The 18,591-nt window shown below is 32.2% G+C and overlaps 2 protein-coding genes and 1 pseudogene across 3 annotated transcripts; all 3 read right to left on the bottom strand.

The window, feature by feature from the left end:
- Nucleotides 1-1,182: 1,182 nt before the first annotated feature.
- On the bottom strand, nucleotides 1,183-4,292 carry LOC143635475 (transcription factor ILR3-like). The gene is made up of 5 exons (XM_077103300.1): nucleotides 3,682-4,292; nucleotides 2,146-2,199; nucleotides 1,998-2,069; nucleotides 1,726-1,888; nucleotides 1,183-1,514 (listed from the first exon to the last, which is right to left on the bottom strand). Exons 1-5 carry the CDS (start codon nucleotides 3,828-3,830, stop codon nucleotides 1,236-1,238), a joined length of 717 nt encoding a protein of 238 aa, XP_076959415.1. The 5' UTR covers nucleotides 3,831-4,292; the 3' UTR covers nucleotides 1,183-1,235.
- Nucleotides 4,293-5,308: 1,016 nt separating this feature from the next.
- LOC143635479 (thioredoxin-like protein CXXS1) lies at nucleotides 5,309-8,006 on the bottom strand. Its single transcript, XM_077103303.1, has 3 exons — nucleotides 7,865-8,006; nucleotides 6,639-6,761; nucleotides 5,309-5,591 (listed from the first exon to the last, which is right to left on the bottom strand). Exons 1-3 carry the CDS (start codon nucleotides 7,964-7,966, stop codon nucleotides 5,439-5,441), a joined length of 378 nt encoding a protein of 125 aa, XP_076959418.1. The 5' UTR covers nucleotides 7,967-8,006; the 3' UTR covers nucleotides 5,309-5,438.
- A 1,245-nt stretch (nucleotides 8,007-9,251) lies between these two features.
- On the bottom strand, nucleotides 9,252-14,989 carry LOC143635468 (kinesin-like protein KIN-14C; annotated as a pseudogene). Its single transcript, XR_013154062.1, has 16 exons — nucleotides 14,705-14,989; nucleotides 13,137-13,388; nucleotides 12,921-13,065; nucleotides 12,732-12,841; nucleotides 12,524-12,643; nucleotides 12,244-12,447; nucleotides 11,598-11,807; nucleotides 11,439-11,513; nucleotides 11,205-11,351; nucleotides 10,991-11,126; nucleotides 10,803-10,912; nucleotides 10,226-10,593; nucleotides 9,996-10,077; nucleotides 9,811-9,915; nucleotides 9,632-9,736; nucleotides 9,252-9,442 (listed from the first exon to the last, which is right to left on the bottom strand). The product of XR_013154062.1 is annotated as a kinesin-like protein KIN-14C (transcript).
- Nucleotides 14,990-18,591: the final 3,602 nt, after the last annotated feature.

Here is an 18,591-nt window from a genome sequence, read left to right as displayed (position 1 = left end):
CGGCGGTTGGATGACGGAGATGCTGAAAGTTTTGAAAAATGAAAGCGTTTCCCGCTACTTGTGTGTCGATAAGTTTTTCTATATTTATTTAAGAAATATTTATATAGGATAAATGACTGATTTAACTCGCGTGTATGGCGTGTGATTGGGTTTAACAGAAAGATCTAACGTCTGTTAGTTGAAATAATGACGATATATGTTATAAATTAGAAACGTAAAGGATGTTTATTGTTATTTATTTGGTTTAAGGACGGAAAGTGAGTTTTTATTTACATATGTAAAAGACGAAAAGTGAAATTTACTTTTTTATAAAACATGAAGGGTAAAATATGTAAACAAATGTTGTTTAGATAAGACATCTCCAACCAGCCCCTCGATTTTGTCGGTGCATCGTTGACTACTTAACTCGCTTGGTTGGATGTTACCCGTACCTGATTAAGCCACTCGACACGATGAGCACCCCTAGTCTGTAGAGGTCTTTGGAGAAGTGAGTGTAACATAGTTATAGGGTCATGCTAAGACCATTCAATGTCAACAATAGCGGAAGTAAAAAAATTCATCCAGATATTCAGAGACGAATCTGGTGAACACTTTCATGAAGCTACTTATTTAATTTTCGACTATTATAATTTATAACACAGATAAAACACTATTTTATGTTTTGTACATATATATGAATTCTCTCGTGAAGCATATTATCATCATAACGCACGAGAATATCCCATTAACAGACTACCTAGATTTACTTAAAACTTGGTTGAGAACACGAGACGTATTTTTACATTTGATCGGTTCATGCCTATCAACTCTTTGTTAGCACCTACATGGTATAGGATGATTCAAACCCTTAAATAGATAACCTCAATATACACTTATGTTAAAGATGATAAAGTTTAATTGATAACATGACTTCAAACATACCATGGGATCATGAAACCAATAAAAAAAAAACACCTCAAAACATTTCAGAATTCAGTTCACGCCAACAATATAATGATAGAATAAGTTATAAACACAAAATTCCAGTTAATGACACTACATTACCACAATGTGTTGGCTACTTGAGCTAAAGTCAAACCCATTGTGCCAAACATCCAGCAAGGTCAAAATCTGGATACATTTCAAGTTTTTAACCAACAAGTCAAATTACACTAAACTGATCATGATATCCATCAGTAGCTCATATCATTAGGTAAAAGTATGTTTAATGTTCACATAAATTAAAAAGATTTGTTCTATGCAAGCGGCGACCGAAGAACATGATCCTTTGAGGTATCGACCGCAGCCGGGGAAGCAAACTGCCACATAGGCACTCCTTGGAATCCCATGTACGGCATGAACTTGTTGCCGCCGACGGGTGTGGGCCCAGGAACCGGGACTGGCATCACAGGATGCACTGGCGGGTAATAGGCTGCTGGAGGCGGGTGGCAGCAGGCAGCTTTCAGTTGTTGCTCGAGTCTCTCTTTCTCTGACTTCAACTTCTGTTTCTCATCTCTCAGCTCATTCTTCTCAACCTGGCATAGTGAAGTACAACTTTTGTGGTCAAACACACCACAATTCAAATCAGAATTGAAATAGACCAAGTTGTAAAAAGACTTAAGACTTACCGGCACAAGTCACAATTTGTAACAAAGATTGATAAAGTTACAAAACAATTATAAAAGCTTTTGAGATTAAAAGTAATGTACATTTGACAAAAAAAAAATGTCAAAATTGCATTTTTACCTTCAATTCATTGATTTTCACTAGCAAATCTTGTGAAGAATCCTTAAGCTTTTCAGCTTCATTTCTCAACTGAGTGACCATTCGAATAGCATCTGCCAATATAATGCTCTTGTCCGTCTTGGTTGATCTTCCTGGGTCCAATATTTCATTCAATTCTTGAAACCTTTGACAATGAAATCATCAAAATAGAAAAGTTACTTCTTCCCATAAAAAGAGTACAAGTTCACATGCATGTGGTGTATAAGTAAGGTAAACATAAAACTATAGCTTGCCTGTCGTTCAATTTGTCTCTTCGTTTCTTCTCTCGACATGCTTTAGACTCGGAGCATGATCCAGGATTTGCCCTACAGCAAAAGTTAATAAGCATGGATGTACTGAAAGAATAAAAACTGAAAATAATTTATTTATTTTTTTAAATACCTCTTTCGAGAATCCTCCTCCTTGGTAGCATTATATGAATCTTCAAACCCTTTACTGAAAGAGTAAAAGAAAACACACAAGGTTATCATGATGAAACTAAATAAAACTACTCTAGTAAGTGGTAACTAAATAAAACTACTCTTGTAACTGTTTTTCTCAAATGTAAATATTTCAAGCATAAATAATCAAAACACTAAAATCCGAATATCCGATTATGGTCACTCTGCAAGTCATGATAATCACCCTAGTCGCATTCAAACACCAAGTGACCAAACCTAGCGGGTTTGCATGAAACTGAAAAAACCTAACCTAGAACTGAACCGAAACAAAAACCAACGGTTTGGTTTTATGTTTTCGTAAAAACCAAACTTTCGGTTCGGTTTCGGTTTTGCGTGTAACGAAAACCGAACCGATCTTATAAACTTTTATTTTTCATTTCAAGTTTTTGGTAATTTATTATGGTTTAATACACAGTTTAACACAAATACTTTAGCCCAAATTTTATACTAAATTACCAATCAACTATTTATTAGCAAAGAAAAAGATTTAGGCCCAAATTCATCATATTTGGCCAATTTCTTTTCCGGCCCAAAAGTTTCAAGCCTAGATGAAAAAACCGAAACTGAACAGTTTTGAAAAACTCAAATACTGACATTTCGGGTTTTGTTTCGATTTAACTGAAAACTGAACCGACACGTTCCATGCATCAAAACATATAATAAGCTTAACTATTCATTCCTGGAACCTCAACTATGGTTATCAATTTTAAAGAGTTTAACTAATCAAATTGACTCATAAAATCCAAACTTGTAACTTTATTTTGGCATGATGACAGCAAATTCTCTTTAAATAAAAAGTTTTATACAACTGTTTGTATCACAATATTATTTATTAAATTCATGAACACAAAATTAATTATTAGATTCATGAACACAAACCCAACATTAAAACACAATATGTTTAAAAAATTAATCATCAAATTCATGAACACAACCCCAAAATTTCAAAATTAAAATAAAATATGGTTACAAAATTAATTATTAAATTCATGAACACAAATTTAATGGGGAAAGTTAACGTATAGATTAAATTAACGTGCTAATTGTGCGAATCAAGTAGTGTAATTATATATACAAAAAATAGTGTAATTATGTAATTACATCGTAGTGTAATTACACTACACTATAATTACACTATATTGTATATATAATTACACTACTTGATTCGCACAGTTGGCACGTTAATTTAATTTGTACGTTAACTCTCCCATTAAATTTGTGTTCATGAATCTAATAAATACACTAGACTATAAGTCTATAACTACACTATGTTGTATATATAATTACACTACTTGATTCGCACACACACAGTTAGCGCGTTAATTTAATTTGTATTATTAGATTCATGAACACAACCCTAAAATGAAAATACATTATATTATATTAAGGCATCAAAATTATATAAAATCAATCAACAAAACATAAACATATATATTAACAAGTAAACTAATTGCATGATAAAATTGACTAAATTGACCTGGAATTAGTTGAACCGGGAAACGGATTAGCGGACCACTGAAACTCCGGTTCAAGCGACGGAAGCTCGCCTCCAGGAACCGAGAACTGGTCGATTAAGCTGAAATCGAAGAAGCAATTGGAAGCATCGGTGTTGGAATCATCCGCCATTGGAATCAATTGCCGGAATTTGAATTAAATACTCCGGCGTGAAATTGAAGTAGTAAGGGCATGAAATTGAATTGAGATATGAGAATTGTAATGAATGAAGAGATTTTATTATTATTATTATTCGGTGGGAATGAGAATTTGGGATTTTAGGGTTTGAAATTAATAATAAGAGATTAGGATTTGGTTACTGGGTGGCGGGTGTTGTTCTTAGCTTTACACGTCGCAATTAACTATTATTATATGGCATAATAGACCCCTTTACTACCTTTTTTTTAAGAATGAACCGTCTGTTTGTTTTTTAACACCGAATTTCTTTTAACTTTTGTCGTCTATGTGACTTGAACTCAATACCTTCCAAACACTTCCAACTTAAGGTGTTTAATTATTTTGACTTAACCAATGGACCATCAACTCATCGGTCGAACCTTGTTAATCAATAGATATATGGATGTCACGTCCCACAAGCAAGCCTCCCAATACTCATGATTATGTTATCGTTTTTTAAGAAAATCATTGGATATATTATACAATACGAGGGTGCTCGGTCCGTTCTCGGTTTGGGGCGTCGGCTTCATTGGGTTGCTTGACAACACCTACACAATAGTTTCGAACCTCGGCTTGTAAGTATGAGGTGTCAGGCGTCGCTTTCATTTGGGTAGAGAAGCAAACCAAAGGAGAATATTAGGTGGCATGCGGATTTGTTTGGTTTTTGACGCATGTAGCCCCAATACACTACTAACTATGAGATTTGTGAAACTGGTTTTCTATTATAAGTCTATGTGGTAATTTTTTAACTTTTTTGTTATTTTATTATTATAATTAATATTGATGTATATTTTGTTTTTCTATTATAACTTCAAAATATATCTTTTATAAAATTTCGAGTAAAGCGTTACAGTTACAACGTGGTTATTATCCTGTGTTTCAATGTAAGTCTCGTTAAGAACCAAGTCACATGTGATAACGTGCAACTCATCTAAAGATATATAAACATGTCACTAAAGACCTTTTTAGTTGTTTTATATCATTTTTAAGTAGGTTTTTTTATCGTTACAACTTAATTATTCTTTTTTATGACATTGTTATACGTTTTGGTCTAAGTTTCATATTTCACGTTTTAATATGCCACGGGTGTGTGAGTTAATGCTCCGCAATGTGCATCCGTGATTCAACATTTGACGTCTGTTTTTGTATGGTCCTATACTGTGACCTTGTTTCACTAACAAGCTTGTCTATTATTAGAAACCACATTCAAACCTCCCAAAATTCATACTTTTGTTAGCATTTTTTAAGGAAATCATGACATATTTGTGTAATATTAGAACATGATGTTATAAAAAATGTCACATGGGTTGTTTTGAATGGAAACAATATTATTATAATTATCACAAAATATGTAAGGATATCTTTTACCTTTTAAAAACTTATATTATTTGAGTTGACAATATGCTTTATGTACCACTCACAAAAAGATCAAATTGGGTGAACAAAAACCGATCTCACATATAAAGTTTTGTATAAACAAGAATCACAAAAGGGTCCACAAACCAAGTTGATTGGGTTAGGAATGTACAAGAAAAGAAGCACAAGGTACAAGTTGGAGTAGCACTAGACAACAAATTGGCTGTTGGATTGAAGAAGGGTCTCAATCCTTTTCTTGCTCTCTTCTGGATTTGCTCCCACAAGTCTCCCAAGTACAACACCTTCTTTTATTAATAAGAATGTTGGCATTGCCTTCACCTCATATTTGCTTGCTATTTCCTACAAATGTTTATAAATGTTATATTTCATGCTATTACTAGCAAATGTTTATTAATTCTAAATTTCAAGATGAGAGTAAATTGCATTAATATATACATGGTATGGCTAAATAGACACCACTGACACATTATGCAACATTATTCAGACACCATTGACATATTATTCAGACATCACTGGCGTGTCATATAAAGTGCATAAATAGTCATATGGGTCGTACGGATACCAAATCATACGACCCATGTAGCATGTTTGACTAACGTAGAAACGACTGCCGAGACCACCGACAAAAGTAAATATGACATGTCGTCCGTATACTATGGTCCATATAATGCTGTGTATTTTTTGGGTTGTGTTTGTATAGCATCACACTATTATATATTTATATATATTAGACAATAAAAAAACTAACTTTATATGTATAAAGTTATATGGTCCATATGATGTGTATTTTTTGGGCTGTGTTTGTATAGCATCACACTATTATATATATTAGACTATAAACAAAATTAACTTTATAAACATACTAAAATTTTAAATCTTGCTATTGTATGTAATTAACCTTTTACAACTTCTAAATTGGGTGTGTGGCGATCTCACGAACGACAGTGACGTGGCAACCTATATACGGTTGCCACGCCAACAAAAAAATATATCAGTTACATGATGAAGTGGTCACTAGATGCATATGCAATAAGCAATAATTAAAAAAGTTTGTTCCTTTAGAATGTAAGCTTTAGAGTCTAAAACAAGTAATAGCAATTGGTGCACATCTAAACACATCACCAAAAAGAACATATTCCCATCAATTTCACATGAAAATATAGAGTTATCACTAAAAAAGATATTTTCTAGAGTTTTGAGAATCAAAATAAAGTACAAAAATACACATCAACTATTTATTTGTATTCCCTATCAATTTCCCATAAAGAAATGGACTTTTGAAAAAAAAAAAGAACCACCGCTTTCGTAACGCATGTTTATGCGCTACAACTATTAAATTATGGTGTAAACGCGCTAACAATAACGTATGCAAGCTGGAAGATTTACCTTAAAATCATCAACGTCAACGGTCAGAAAGATTATCTCATTGAAAACTAAAGCAAGTTCTTCTATAAAAGGGTTCATGGCAATAGAGGGGATGCACCATGATGCAGTAAAATGTGCCACAATCTATAAAATATAAACATAAATAGATTAAATATCATTATACATCATATAATATAAACACCAAATTGATTTGCATATTATGAATTTGTCACTTAGAAGTGACAAAAAGACACCAAAAGACTTGACCTTTTTTTACAGGTGATTACTTTCTCATAATGGAATTTGAGATTTGGAATCAGAATTCAAATCAGACAATAAGAATCAAAATTCCAAAAATACCCTTTACAGTTTATAACTTTATATAACAACCAACAAAAAACTAATAACAGTTTATTGAAATGACAAGCATAAATGATAACAGTTTCTGCACTAAATAAAGATCAGATAGAATAAATTCATAAAAAGTTTAAATTTTTAATGCTTAATTGAATAAATTCTTAGGTATTCCACTTCCAACTACAAAAAACTCTAAAAAGGATTGAAGGAAAAAATTATGGTTTTTTTTTAATATGATAAATATGAATATTCTAATAACAGTTTTTGCAATAAAATAAAGATCAGATAGAATAAATTCATAAAAAGTTCAAATTTTTAGTGTTTAATTGAATAAATTCTTAGGTATTCCACTTCCAACTACATAAACACCTAAAAGAGATTGAAGAGAGATTGAAGAAATAATTAAAGCTTTTTTTAAAGATGATAAATAGCATATACTAATAACAGTTTCTGCAATAAAATAAGATTAGATAGATAAATTCATACAAAGTTCAATTTTTTAAGACTTAATTGATTAAATACTTATGTATTCCACTTCCAACTATACAAAACTCTAAAAAGGATTGAAGAAAAATTTTATGGCTTTTTTTAATATGATAAATATGCATATACTAAAAACAGTTTATGCAATAAAATAAGATCATAGAATAAGTATATAAAAAGTTTCAAATTTTTAGTGTTTAGTTGAATAAATTTTTAGGTATTCCACTTCCAACTACACAAACACCTAAACAAGATTGAAGAAAAAATTAAGGTTTTTTTCAAGATGATAAATATGCATATACTAAATACAGTTTCTGCAACAAAATACCAAATCAAAAATTTTTTAAAAAGTTCATATTTTTAGGATATAATTCAATAAACTCTAACTAACTGATGCAAATACTTACAGGGGTACCATCAGATATTGATTGTTGAAGATATGAATCCCATGTTTCAGTTGAATTAATCTTGGCAACTCTTGGATTTGGGATTTCTTGATCAGCATCCATTTTTCCTTCTTTTGCAAAGATTTGTTTACTGATAACTTATGAAATTATTATATGTTTATAATAACAATAAAAATATTGTTTTGGATAAACATAAATTGGGACCCATTTTATAAAAATGTGTTCCAGCAAATTCTTCCCACAGGTATTCTGTATGATTTGTCATTTGCACTGATACATCTGATGAGATACAAACAAATTTAATAATTGATGATAAGTAACATAGATTAATAAATCATTAGAGTGTATGTCCTAATAGATATCAAAAGTCAAAAGTGACATTTTCAATATTTTTTTTTTAAATAAGATAACATAAAACTTGGTTTATATTCAAAAGTTCTTATAATATGTTTTAACTTACAAAAAGAAAAGAGTGTTTAGTGATATTTAATTTTCATCATTTTCATACCAAGTCTTGTAACCTTAAATTGATATCTTTTCATTCCTTTAACATCATCATCTTCATCATTTAAGTCTCATAACCTTATTTTAATATTTTATGATCCTCTCTTTTTGACAAGTAAATTTTATTCACATGTCAATCATGATTTCATATATGTTTAAATTATATTCATAAATAAATCATTATCGTTACAACTAATGCTGGAGTTAATTCCCCAACACATGTTATGGGTCGGGAAGGTGGGGTCGGTTCAAGCTAATTGATCAAACTCGATAATTAATTAAGTAGATGGAGATGAATTTTTATTTAATAGATAAATAGGAGTTTGCGCTCGTTTCTAACTGAGTCGAGTCTACGTGTAACCCCAAAGTATTCATATTAAAGTTAATGAGATAATTGATCAAACTTTGCGTTATTTTCTTGATAAATAAAGTGTGGCAAATCTTCTTCGTGTTTAATTCACATTCAAGTAATCGATTGCCAATTCACCTCCCATGAAAAAAGCCATAACCATGAATCATAACATACTTGTTTAACATATTATACAACCCATTAAACTTTTAACTTGTGCCACTTGTATAATGTTTATGCCCAAAATTCTATATTTATGATATAACAAAATAATTAGAAACCAGTAAAACAAGACTATATGAAAACATTCTGATATAATTCATATGCAAACAAATATCAATTATGAAAACATAACTGAATCATATATTAATAAATCTACTAAGTTACAACAAATCCAGAAACCAAAATCCCACACAATTACAAGTTAAATTCATCAAACATGTTTCCCCTGCACTCATTGAAAAACAAATATACTGTCATTGGGCATATGACAAACAACAATAAATCGCCCGTTTTTCGTTGATTCTGTCAAGACACTTGTGTATTTTTTATCCACAACTCAAACGAGAATCCAATGGTTTAATTGTCTGACGACGCGGTATTCCAATCTCGCATGAATTCACCCTTGCAGCAAACCGTAACGAGCACAAGGATTCGCCAACAGATGATGGGTCAGGTGACACGTTTACAAACATCAGTGTCTTTGAGTCGCCTCCCAAACATGGCTACATTTAAATAAAAAAGATAAATATAATATCATAATGTATTGTTTTAAACAATTAAATCTTATTTGGCACTGGTTTGGGGACGGGTTTGGGATGGACTTTACTAACCAAGTATTGGTTCGGGAATGCCAAAACCCGACCCATTATCATGCCTAGATATAAAGACTACAACGATAAGAAAGAGATTACCTGGAGAAGATACGTAAGTTTAGAGTTTCTAAAAGGAACATGGTCATCTTTTTTTGCCAACGCAAAAATAACATCACTCAATGAGGAAAGGCTCTTGTTAATTGCCTGAATATGCAAAAACAAAGTAAAAATAAGAATTACGTTTGTCTTTTTAACGCTAGCTATATTTACGATTGAACCTGAGTTTCCTTCAAACGTTCTCCAGTGGCCCCGCTTCTCGACAACCGTTCGCTACCAGCCAAATCGATTAAATTTAATACCCCTTGAACTTGTTGTTCGGTGCTCTGTCAAAACAAAAAAAAATGTGTCAAGACAGGTTAACTTAATATAATAGCTTTTAAGTAGTTGGATTTATAATAAATACCTCATTAACCCCTAAAATCCTTAATGTGAACACCAGGTGACTTCTTGAAGAGTGTTCATTCATGTCAGTTTTACCAACCGACCTGAAAGAAAAAACAACACAAGGTAATGTTAATAAACTTGTAATAATTCTAGAACAGTTGTAAAAAAAACAGTTTGTAACACAAAGAAAATTGACCCGTGTGAATATAATTGTTAAGCTTTTATATTTTTATATATGTAATCATATACCTGTTGTGTGCAGCCTGCTGAAGAAGAGTGGAAACATCCTTAATGCTAAAAACATCAGCAATAGTAAGATCAGACACAAATGTGTTGCCATCAGCATCGTGTCTGATTGCATATTGTTTCCCGGCCCCACCAACTTCCGTTCCACTAACCGGTCATGGTGCCAACAAGTCACGAATTGTTTCGTTGTATATTTCAAGCATTGAAGCCTGCATTTTGAACTTCCACCCTTGAGCAGCTAAGGCTTGACTAGTTTGGAACACTTGTTCCAAAGAACGAGGGATTAAACCCTTTTGCAAAGGTGCATCGGGACGGCCCATCATCGTGTAAGTTTTTCCGGAGCCCGTTTGTCCGTACGCAAATATGCACACCTGTCAAAGACAACATAGACATGTATTTTAGTTTATTTGATAATTTATAATTTCTTTCACATACTAGCCAATAATGAAAAAGTACGAACGTTTGAGAATCAAAACTCAAGAGAAAGAGGAACAATTTTGGTATTTGTGATAAAAGGTGGAAAATTACACATCAAATCAAGACAGTTTTGTATATTTAATTTGAAAAATTCAATGATAACCTTGTAGCCATCGAGTGCACTCTGCACTAACTGTGATATCTCCATGAAGACCTCTTGTTGAGTAGCATTATGGTCAAACACTTTGTCAAACGTGAAAGGATACTTTTGACCTACATAATTGAAACACCATATTATATTAATCCAATATTTACTTTCCAAGTCCCAAGTCAATTACATAAAACCCGTACCACTTTGATAAAGATCGATCCCTCGGCCAGCTAATTCAAGAGAACTAGGAAAAGAGACAGCGGCTTCTGCTGCAGAACCATCATCAGGCAACAAAGGTCGAACCCTACAAAACACTCTGATATTACCTTTAAGCTCCTGCCAAAAAAATAATGTAAACCATTAGCATGGAAAAACATGTTATTTACAATAACATTGTTAATAAACAAGGTGTACCAAAATGGTATTATGGAGCTTCTTCCTCAAATTCTCCCCTTCTAAAAGTTTAGTCTCCGCATCCCTTAAACGATCTTGTAGGTCTGATATAACTTGTTTTTGGTTCTCAAATTCAGTCCTTATTTCTGATGAGGTCATATCAGCCATCTAATTGAAATTTATAAATCAGCTCATGTTTTTAGATATAGTAACATAGTTAAAAGAATGAAAACAATAAAAACTGAAGCACGGTACCTTAAGTTTTTGGTTTGCTGCAGCCAGTTGATTTTGCAATGAAGATATATGTTCTCTTTGGGAAGAACATGTATCCTACAAAATGGGTTAAAAATGTTAAATTTTGAAACAACTTGCAAGATAAAATATAATGAATCCAAAAGAAAAGATGAAACAAACCTCCAAAGCAGCGGATTTTATAATCAAGTTATTAACCTCTTCAAAAGTGCGCCCGGCATTTTCTTTAGTTTTGTTAAGATCAGAAGTTAACTCCTGAACCTGTAATAACTGTCTATCGCGATCTTCTCTGACTTGTTGTAGTTCTGCTCTAAGGACATCAACTTCTCTCTTTGCAGCTTCTTTTTGTTTAACTGCTTCATCTCGGGATTCCTATTGCAACACAAGTTCACAAAAATTAAATTGCAACTAATTAAAATCGAACAAATGTGAAGTACTAAAGATGAAATCATAATTAAAAAATCACAGCAAATAATGGTGTCTTTTCAAATTATAGTTAAGATAAAAAGGTGCAGTTACTCAATAATATATAAAGACTAGAGAGTTTCAACTTTGAACATGAAACTTTTATAACTTGGAAAATTAGATTTCTCTAGCCATAAACAATATCAAGAAAAAATTATCTCCAATGCCAACAAACTTGATCATTATATGTCAACATATAATTTTTGCTAATTTGCTATTGTAGTCAACTAGTCATGAAGCAAAAGACATCAAAGTGGCATATAAATTATCAAAACAATACAAGTATTTTGATAACAAAAAATATATGATTTTAAAAGACAAATGTGGAAGGCAAAAAGCTTACTTTGGTGGAAGTAAACTCATTCTGTAACATTTTATAATGACCCTTCAAGGTGGTTTGATTATCAAGTATTGCAGCTTTCTCGTTTAATACTCGTTTGTTTGCATCGGTTTCTGCTTTAAGTTCATTTTGAAGTTTACTATTGTACTGTTGCAAGCTAGTATTGTACTCTTGCAACCTCTTATAATTGTCTTCTTGAGCTTTTAGCTGAAAACATTATGAAGAAAAAACTTATAACTAAATAGATCTAAAAAAGAAATAAAAATCGTTGACATTATAATACCTTCTCATTAGCATTCAATGCATTCTGCACAGCCCTTGCGAGTTCTTCCCTTAGAGAGTCTTGAGTCTTTTCTGAAGCCATCCTAGCTTCTTGTTCTCTCTTGTGAGAATCAAGGGCATCCTAAGAATGCATACAAAAACAGATATAATGTAACAAACAAAAAAAATTAATTGGATACTAAGGAGTTGGTATTGATTAAACAACTTACTTGTTTCTCAAATTCCTCCTTTGCCAAACTTTCTTTCAAAGAAGAAACCTTGGCTTCCAATTTTGAAATAATATCATTCAGTTCTTCTTCTTTACTTTTCACCGCAGCCTCTGTAAACATATACAGGTGATCAACAACTTAAAGCATATTAAAACAAGATTCCTTGGAATCTAGTAAAACAACACAAACCTGTTTCTACACATTTTCTTTCTGATGACGCAAGCGTCTCACGCAAGTTATCCTTCTCCTCGTTAAGGTCTTGTAAACCCTTTTGAAACCATTTTATACACACTTTCAACTTCTTTAAGTACTCTGTCATCCAATCTTGTTTACCCTGAAAATGACCGGCAAATTGTTAAAACACATGATGATAGCATAGACTCTTCAAACAATAATAGATTATACCTTTGAATCAAACTTTTTTCCTTTAAACCTCTCATTCAATAGTGCATCCACCTCTTCCTTTGTGAATTCAATAATTTCATTCTCTGGTGCTTCAGCTTCAGGAGGTGGTGCTACTGAAACCTCCTTGTGATTATTCATTGGGGTTAATGCTTGGCTGCCTCTACTTGATAACGTAGAGAACATAAGCCCACCCGTTTTTTCTACTATTTTCCTACGCTTATCTACAGGTGCATCGTCACCCACTCGGTTTTTCTGCAAATTTATAACAACCTCACATCAGTAACCATACAAAATCCTAAACATTGCATGTCAAATTATTTAAACACACAACTAAATAGTTTAGCCCTAGACTGAATTCTCCATAATATTCCATGATAAGTCGATAACATTCAAAACATTAACAGAACAAACCCCATTCAAATTTCCAATCACAAATAAGATTAGTAAACCATAATATGAAAGTAAACACGCAACACAAATTGACCGTAAAGCATAACCAAACCAAACAACAAAAACAATTTCACAAAACACTTAACCACAATCAGAAGTATGAATAAGCAATACATGAACTATAAATCCAAATATGACATGAACAGAATCATTATATACTGAAGGCATAGTGCGATTTTCAGTATCAACAAACAAAAGCACTTTTAACTATAGAAAATGACATCACACAGATATAATCAATATGCTTTTTTACGTTTTTTAGGAATTACGAATATTCATTTTGAAAGGTGAAAACAGACAAAATAACCACCAAGCAAAGAGTTAACTTTGTTCAAATATATTGTTAGTATACTCGAAAGACAAAGTTTACTTGGTAAAATAGAAAATGAACTCGAAAACACTTAGATAACAACATTTAAGCACATATGTATACTCGAAACAGTTCATCTCTAGACTAAATTCACATCAATAATATTTGTACAACCGAAGCAATTTCACTAAACACTTAACCACAGTCAAAACCATAAACAGGCAATACATGAGCTACAAATCTAAATAATACTTAATTAGAATCATTATATACTGAAGGCATAGTACGGTTTTCAGTATCAATAACAAAACCGCACTTAAACTATAAGAAATGACATTACACATATCCAACAGTTCATCTCTAGACTAAATTCACATCAATAATATTTGTACAGTATAATATAAAGGCAATACATGAGCTATAAACCTAAATAATACTTGATTAGAATCATTATATACTGACGGCATAGTACGGTTTTCAGTATCAACAAACAAAAGCGCACTTTAACTATGAAAAATGACATTACACGTGTCCAACAGTTTATCCGTAGACTGAATTCACATCGATATTAAACGATAACAATATGAAGGCAATACAAGAGCTATTAATCTAAATAACATACAATTAGAATCACTATAAACTTAATGAATATAACAGTTATTAATCTAAATAATATACAATTAGAAGGCAATACATGAGCTATTAATGTAAACAATATACAATTAGAATCACTATAAACTTAGTGAATAATTTAACAGTTTTTAAACAAATTGACAATACACACAATAATAAACGAAATTAAGCTTACGTTGTTTACTGGAGGCTTGTTTTGGTTGCGAGTGGCCATCGAATCGATGATGTATTACACCGATACGAGATCCGATTGAAGGTTTAATGAAGTGAAGTTGAGATTATGAAATGATTGAAATAGTTTTGGGGAAAAAATTGGAACGTTAGGGTTAGAGAGAGGCTCCAGATATGTTTCAAATTTTGAAATGTAGATCTAAGCGCTCTTCGAATATTATTATTGCCTTTTAAGTTGATTTTATTGGGCCGGGTCGGGTCTCATGCCACTGATTGAAGGCTTAGAGCAACATTATGGGCTCTATTTTTGTTGACTAGTTGACAGAGGTGCACAAATCCGGTTTTTCTAATATTTGGTTTCAGGGGGTTCAGGTATAACAAGTATTGGAAAATCGGGTATTGACAATGTACGGGTCGGGGTCGGGTCCGGGTATTGTATCTAAAAATCATACCCCATGCATCGGGTTCGAGTCGGGTATAGAACCGGGTCCGGGTATTTTATTGGCCGGGCCGTGTCTCATGCCACTTGTTGAAGGCTTAATGGGCCGGATGATGGACAGTATTTTTGTTGACTACTTGACACACTTGACCATAACAATATCCATGATATCTTGTAAACAAATTGGTGACCACACATATGGTTATATGCAATAGTACCAATGAAGCAAAAAAAATCTTGAATGATTATGTTAACATGCTTACTACAAGGGTAAGAGGTCATTGTTGCTTGTTGCAACTATGGGTTTGATTGGTTTACCGGGGTTCTCTCGAGTTGAGAGCCTTCGATACAATGGGTCGACTCGTCCTATAGTTTTTTGTTGGAAACACTCGTAGCATTGTGAGTCATGTCGGAATTGTTGTCAAAGCGCAAAGTGAGCACGATGAGCAAAAGATGGGCCGTCGGGTTGTGCTAAATCTTGTTGCTAGTATTATAGTTTTGGGTTCTACTCGAATGGTGCTTTTTGATAAAAAGACGGCTGATATGAGTACATCTCTTATGACTAATGGACTTGTTAAGTATACGGTGACTTCTGTTGATTCATCAAGTTATTATTTTTCTCTTTTTCCTATTTTATTTGTTATGTAAGTAGTCATGATTCAATTTCTCGTTTTCTTCTTATCTAGTCATAATCTGTATTTGATGTAACCTAGTACTTATTTGTAATTTACATTTTGTATAGTGATGAATGAAGGCAAAAAAAAATTATAAAAGCACATTTGGAACAATTTGATGCTTATTTTAAGTCCTTAATAGTGTGATTTTCTTTTGACCAACTAAAAATATGTTCTTAAAAGTGGTAATTTTGTAGGAGTAATATATGGTAATAGACCTTTTTATTGTTATATTTTGATTTTCCTTTTCTTATGATAAAAAAGAAATCACAAAGAGCAAAGTAAGTGTTTCAAAACTCAAGTGTGCTACACTGCTACTAAACTATTGTCTAACTTCTATAAATACAATTTTAATTAGAAACAGTTTTTGTTTACAAACAATTTAATATAAGAGGTATACGGTATGGTCGAGTCTACATGGGTATGTTCATGCAATCTAAAAGTCTTGTGTCCGAGTCATACATGTATGTTGTCTTTGGAAGGATGTTAGAGATATAAATTTATAAAATAGTGTTTGATTTCACAAGTTTAATTGTTCTTACTTTTATTTTGCTTTTAGTTGTGATAAGATGTACACTATAACTATGTGTATTAGGTTGATTGCTCAAAGCTTCAAACATAATCCTCTTGTTGGTTGCATAAAGCATAACCCTGGGATTGACTTGATGCTTTATTTAACTTGGATAGATTTGTGAATGACTGTAGATGAATAAAACTCATATAAAATGTGTTAATAACTTAGACCATGAGTAGTCATAACTCTCCACCCCCAGGCATTATGCGTCACGTGGCGCCCAGTCAGAGTTATGGTTTTATACAAAAATAGAGTATAGTCATAAAGCCTCCATAAAACCATAAATTTATTATTATTTTTTTTTTGCCTTCCGTGCGCGTTATGTACAAAACGCAAGAAAAAAAATAGCCAAAACGCCGGGAGGGGGGGTGTGCTTCCGGCGTTATAACCCAAAACGCCCATATAACTCAACGACTACGCTTGGTCTTAGGGTGGTTGAAATCCTGTGTCACAAGTAGACTAAAAAAAATGTTGTTATAAAAACATGTGTGATTAAAAAATCATGTAGTATCTTTCTATATTGTAATATCTCAATGTGTTAAACATATTTTACTTTTAATTATAAGGTAGTGTTTGACTAAAGTATATGCTGTAATAAATTGTGTTATAAGCATCAGTTAATTCAAAATGATCCAATGCTAATTACTAGTTAACTGAAATAGCTATTTTTACAAAAAGAAAACATTTGATGAATTGGTTGACTAAATTGGACAATAATGGTATTTGATGATCATTTATACTACCAAAAGTGTTGCCAAACATAATGCTTGATATGAAAGATGGTTAAAAGTTTCATTGTAGACTATCGTAAGTGTAGAAAACTAAAGGGTTAAGACAGGGCCTGCCAACCTTTTTGGAGGCCCAAAGCGAATTCATTGATAAAGGCCCTCTTTTCAAAAGAAAAAAAATATTACGACATATGAAACTATATAAGAATAAACCATTTTAAAATCTTAAAGAGTGTAAATATCAGCTGAGGGATGGAATGATGGATAGCACTATGTTCAACTTATTCCCACCTGTTTTGTTTTATCAACCCTACTGCATGCAACCATAAAGTTACAAATTCACGTATAATCAGAAGAGAGGTGGATGACTTTGATTTAATTAAATGTGAATTTAAAGTCGACGAAATTTAAGGGAATGGAAGCCTAACCACGTCTCTTCTTGTAAGAGCAATACAACTTGATGTCCGTCGTTCCATTTTACAATTTCTTCGGCCCAATAAAGAGTTTGAAAAAACAAAAATAAAACAAAATAAGTAGGAGAGATTCGAACTCTGACGAAGAAATACTAAAACTCAAACAATAAGCACGTTAACAACCGAGCCAATAAACAATTTCTATTTTTATACCAGTTACAAAATCAATAACATATGTTTCTGTGTAATATATATATATTTTTAAAAGCTTAAACGGGGGCCCCAAAATATTGGAGGCCCTAAGCTAGGGCTTAGGTTGATTACTAGTAAGGTCCGGCCCTGGGTTAAGGACATGTCTATATGTTGAGTTTATGACATTTTTTGTAATTTCTTGTTTCTTGTTTTTGTTGGTCCTCGGCCTTTGGTCCTATTTTTTTGGGTCGGGCTTGTTTATAATACATGCGTCGTTCAAAAAAAAAAATACAGAATGCATTGTATGGCCGGCCATACTCCCATATATGACATGACTATGTTGAGTTTCATGAAATTGTGTCCTCACTGTTTAAGAAATGCCACGAAATTGTATAAATGTATTATATAGTCGTATTGTTTTCCATAAATCTAATCTAATTTAACTATATTAATAAAAGAAAATAATAAGGATGATGTGACAATCTCATATTCATTCTTGGCTTAATCTCTCTTCTCATTCATATAAAATATCTATGGGTTATGGAGCAAAATCATATTGGCATATGGGTTATAATTTTCTTTCTAATTCTATAATCTCTCATCTCATTTATCATAACTTTCTATTTTTCATGTGTCAAAATAATTTTGGCAAATGGATTTTAATTTCAATTCTAATTCTCTAATTTCCCATCTTATTTATCCTACCTACTCATGGGTCATGAGGCAAAACAATTTTGAGGAATGGGTAATAATTTCCCTTCTAATTAATTTCTCATCTCATTCATCATATATACCACGGGTTATTGGTCAAAACAATTTTGCAAATGTTGTATGTAAAATAAATCGAATTTCTAAATTTGAGATTCTAAAA

This window comes from Bidens hawaiensis, unplaced genomic scaffold (genome assembly GCF_021521415.1).
Source record: "Bidens hawaiensis isolate Kalapana, Puna unplaced genomic scaffold, B.hawaiensis_p1.1 tig00007515_1, whole genome shotgun sequence".
Taxonomy (NCBI): domain Eukaryota; kingdom Viridiplantae; phylum Streptophyta; class Magnoliopsida; order Asterales; family Asteraceae; genus Bidens; species Bidens hawaiensis.
The sequence above is the reverse complement of the archived record's forward strand: the minus strand, read 5'-3'. Positions and strand labels throughout refer to the sequence as shown.